Source organism: Chiloscyllium plagiosum, unplaced genomic scaffold (assembly GCF_037043375.1).
Source record: "Chiloscyllium plagiosum isolate Xiang-an unplaced genomic scaffold, Cpla_swu_hap1 HiC_scaffold_39, whole genome shotgun sequence".
Classification (NCBI taxonomy): domain Eukaryota; kingdom Metazoa; phylum Chordata; class Chondrichthyes; order Orectolobiformes; family Hemiscylliidae; genus Chiloscyllium; species Chiloscyllium plagiosum.
In genome coordinates this window covers 31,271,833-31,276,216 of record NW_028270177.1, presented here as the reverse complement: position 1 = coordinate 31,276,216, position 4,384 = coordinate 31,271,833, and the positions used below count along the sequence as shown (strand labels likewise).

Genomic DNA, 4,384 nt, shown 5'->3' with positions numbered 1-4,384 from the left:
CTGAAGGTGGAAGATGAGGTGTCCTTCCTCCCAGTTGTGGGTGGCTAGAATTTGGTAGCAGAAGTAGTCTGGATTTGCATGTCCTTAGAATAGGAGGGGCAGTTGGAGCATTCAGCCACAGGGTGGTGGGGTTGGTTGGTGGAACCAACTGTCAGACCAAAGGGGTAGACATGGGCACCTGCATGGACCACAGCTATGCCTGCCTCTGTCTGGTACATGAACAGTTCCTCTTCCACAGCTACACTACCACCATTACACATCTTGCCCTCCATTTCATTGATGACTATTGTTAACATGTTGTACTCCCATGTGGAGCAAGAACAGTTCAGTGTTTACTGTGGAGGACAATATGGAAGGTGGAAAATGGGGAACGAGATGGTGACATCTTGAAAAATTTCAAGATTAAAGAGCAGGTGGTCCTAGATGGCTTAAACCACATCCCGTTCTAGATGAGAGCACAGTCAAACAAATTCACCTCAGAATAGAACAAGGAGTAATCAATATTCCAAATGGGGTCCTCAGCATTTGACTGAGCAGATACCTTTCCGGACATTTAGTTTGATGGTTTAGGGACAGGATAACATTCAGCCCATCAGTTTGAAAACTGAATACTGTAGATTTCAGTATTCCGAGGGAAAACAGGACACTGACAACAGGACTGGCCACACACCGGGAGATGGTAACATTGGGAACACACCTGGACACTGCTGAAGAGAATCTAAACAGACTAGAAACACCAACTGTTCCTCCCTCAGACACTGCCACATCTGAGCCATTCCTCCTGCACATTCTGCAAACAGTGATTTAATCAGAATGGAAAGCCCCTTTCCAAGGTGGTCATCAATCCCCAGTACTCACTGGAAGGAACAAAACAATATCTTCCATAACCCAATCATTCAGGAAGCTCACTTCATGGACCGGAGAGGCTAAAGCCAGGGATTGTAACCAGGGATAGTTTAAACTAAGAATGATGAAACAAACCAGCTCCAGAAAGAAGACACCATGAATCACTGCTTTATTGACTCATTCAATCACCAGTTGATGGGTGTTTGCTTGTGTCTCCTGTACAGGAACAAGGCCAGCAATGAAGCAGAGATCAGACAGACAGCTGTCACAGTCAGGACCACCATCACAACCAGCTCTGACTCCACACCTACAAAACAAGGAGAAACCAATGGTTACTGAGGGAAAACAGGGACAGAAAGGGAAACTAGCAGGCAGCCAACTCACCGCTTGGAGACCTCTCCTGCATCTTTCCGTCACCCTCAGTCAGGGGCTGAGTTGGCAGGTTGGACAGCTCAGTATCCAGAATGATCAGGGGGCCAAGTGAGGCCTCCCCCTCCCACTTCAATCCAGCTTCACTCTCTGCAACATCAAACATCACAGTCAAGGAAGGGGAGGGGTGAGGGGAGATCCTCAGCATCTAGGAGGGTCAATGTCATACCAGGTTCAGTACCAAGGTCTCTCCTTCTTCTGGAGGGGATCAGGATATCCCTGGTGCTCCCACAGATCCCCACATGGCAACAGGCACAAATGTCACTGTCTGACTCCTCCAATGGGGTCCACCTAAACAAGAGAAACAGCCCATCAACCACATGGTGCATCACCTCTCCCAACAACAACATCCTGAGGAAAAGGGAGAGGGAACTTACATATTCTGCAGCTTCTGGAAAGTACAAGCTTTGTTCCTGGAATCTCCCTGATCCACTGCAGCAACTCTCAGGTGACAGGTGATGAACATCTGAGGAACACAGAACAAGTCAGTGTTTAGTGACTCCCTCCCCATTGTGGAGAAGCACATCAGCAGCTTCCTCTTACCAAGGATCGCTCATCTCCATAGAAACGGAAGGCATCCAGGTCAAACCGGAGCTTGTCCGGCTCTCGCCCGTCTCTCGGCAACACAAAGGTCGAAAAGGAGTCCTCAGCTTTGCTGTCCAGGAGGCAACTGCAGATGGACAAAGGGCCATGAAGTGAATGGAGTGAAGCCATTGAGATGGGAGCAGCTGGAGAAAGCAGAGAGCTCCTTACCCATTGTAGTCAATGATGCTGTATCTCAGGGTGGAGTCCTTGTCTGGGCTCAGTGTAGCTACACAGCGATCAATGTACAGCTTCAGGGGCACATGGTTGGCCATTGAAACCGATGCCTCAATGTGAATGAGGTCTCCCAGGGAGTAGACAGTGGAAGTGCGCTCTGTCAGCCAGTCACCTGAAGTACAGCAAGACAAGGGTTGGAGCCAATAGGTACAACTCGCAGAGAGACACCAGGAGATCCCTCCCCAGCCACCCATCACATACCATTCATTAGACGCAGGGAGAATGACAGATGCCCTTCTCCAGACCTGGTGGAGCTGAATGGGATCCAGGTGGGCTTGATGGGATTGCTGCTCACATTGCCCTTCCTGTGGGGGGGGGGGGGGGGGGGGGGGGGGGGCAGGGAAGGAGACAGGGCAGCCATTTTAGGACAGCGTCAGACAACAGCAGCAGGGGATCATACTGACAATCGAGTAAAGATTCTCACCTGAAATAACGACATTCAATGGGAACAACAGCACCATTGGTTCTCACAATGACAGATCCAGGATAGTTTGGGATGTGGGTCAGGTGGGTGGTGTAGACCAGGAAATCTCCAGTCATCTGAAAGACACCAGGTTAACGAATGAGGGGCTGATGTGAAATGAGAAGGTTCTACACAGGGTTCACAATGACACCATCCCATTGGGACGATTCTTTCAGGGTGAGATAGGCTCAGGAGGCTGCTTCTACCAACAACCACCGACCCCACCCCACATTCCCAGAGCTGGAGAGACCACTGTTCAAGATCAATGGGTCACAGGTCAAGGATTAGTCATTTGGGATCAGCTTAACGAGATTGACATCATACCAGAGATCAGATTTGAATTCCTGATGCAAAAGTTGGTTTAAAGGAGGATGGGTGTTGGGCTCCCAGACAGTATTTGCAATAAATATTCAGGGAACAGGGATGTGGTGATTGTTATCACAGAAGGAGGTTGCCAGGATCTTTTGGCCATTTAATTACTAATTAAATCAGGAAACCTCTGGGTTTGAGGAGAGATGACTGATGCAATACCTGGACGTTAGCAGTAAACTGAGGCAATAAAAGCTGTGTCCAAGAGCTGAGAAAAGTAGAGAAAACAATAGGTCACCAGAATGAAATCAAAACAGTTTTACTGACAGGCCAAGTGTGGAACCCCTCAAGTACAGAGCCCCCCCCCCTGCCCCAGTAGGAAGGAGGTCAAGTCCATTTACCTGATGAAATGGAATATACTTTCCCTCAAACTAAACACATCATGCTGCTAGCCTGATGAAGGGCTTCTGCCCAAAGTGTCAATTTTCCTACTCCTCGGATGCTGACTGACCTGCTGTGCTTTTGCAGCACCGCACTAATCTGCTATATTATTTGCATTCCTATAACATCTCTATAGAGAAACTACACAACACAATGATGCACTGTGGAAAGTCACTAAATCAATTCAGGAGAAAGATCACAGTATCCAAACATCCACAAATCACCACATGATACCCAATTCAGACTGAGAACATACATAACCAGAAGCTTCCAAACCAGTGAAACTGGCAGAAGACTAGAGAAGGAGAACAGTTAAGGCAGGGCCCAATCCAGGATAGGAACCTAGTCTGAGTATTTGAGAAAGCAGGAGAATGGTCCTTCTCAATATCAATGATCTCAACCAGGAACCCTTGACAGCCCAAACTTCCAGCAAGTTCAGACAACCCCCATTACCTGTAATCTGCTGCCACACTCATGCAGCCCATAGTCAAAGAGGACAGTCTGGTTCTCAGGGTAGACCCTGGTTGGCCGACAACCTGCTTTCCCCAGGGTCAGGTCAGCAGCTTTAATCAGGTGCCTGGTTCCAAAGAAATCCAGCTGGGCCCTGACCAGCAGGTTGTGCTCTCCACACTGCACCATCACAGTCTGCAGTGGGGACACACTCCCAACCTCAGACATTCGGAAACTAGAACCGATGGGATCCCCATGAGGAGGCACTCTCTCAGGAACAGGGCTGGCTTTCACTATTGTCCATGGAAACCTCTGGCTCAGAAACTGTTGCCATGTTTCAGAGCAACAAACAGCTCCAACTAACATCAACAAAGGGAACAAACTCCTCACTACAAAATCACCCATGATCCTAAACAACTCAACCATCCCCACACAGCCCCAACCAGCTCCTTTTATACACACAACCTGCTCTCACCTGACACCAATGTGACCAGAAGCAGCAACATTGAACCAATCAACCAGCCCCTATCTCTACAATTTCCACCAATGACTAAATTCATCGAGTTATTACCAGGAGGGCCTAATCACACAGCACTGCCCTTTGATGCGAAGGGCAGTGTTTGTCAC

The 4,384-nt window shown here is 48.6% G+C and overlaps 1 protein-coding gene across 1 annotated transcript; it reads right to left on the bottom strand.

Moving 5' to 3' along the window:
• Nucleotides 1–1,800: 1,800 nt before the first annotated feature.
• LOC122546200 (zona pellucida sperm-binding protein 3-like) lies at nucleotides 1,801–4,162 on the bottom strand. Its single transcript, XM_087981213.1, has 5 exons — nucleotides 3,761–4,162; nucleotides 2,519–2,634; nucleotides 2,296–2,399; nucleotides 2,029–2,206; nucleotides 1,801–1,945 (listed from the first exon to the last, which is right to left on the bottom strand). Exons 1-5 carry the CDS (start codon nucleotides 4,160–4,162, stop codon nucleotides 1,801–1,803), a joined length of 945 nt encoding a protein of 314 aa, XP_087837339.1.
• Nucleotides 4,163–4,384: the final 222 nt, after the last annotated feature.

What these genes read in the sequence shown, in the direction of transcription:
- LOC122546200 (XM_087981213.1), bottom strand. Translation starts at nt 4,162, where the DNA reads ATGGGTGATTTTGTAGTGAGGAGTTTGTTCCCTTTGTTGATGTTAGTT. An exon ending in ATTGAATGTCGTTATTTCAG is followed by an intron (nt 2,400 to 2,518) that starts GTGAGAATCTTT and finishes CCCCCCCCACAG; the next exon opens with GAAGGGCAATGTGAGCAGCA. An exon ending in CTCCCTGCGTCTAATGAATG is followed by an intron (nt 2,207 to 2,295) that starts GTATGTGATGGG and finishes GCTGTACTTCAG; the next exon opens with GTGACTGGCTGACAGAGCGC.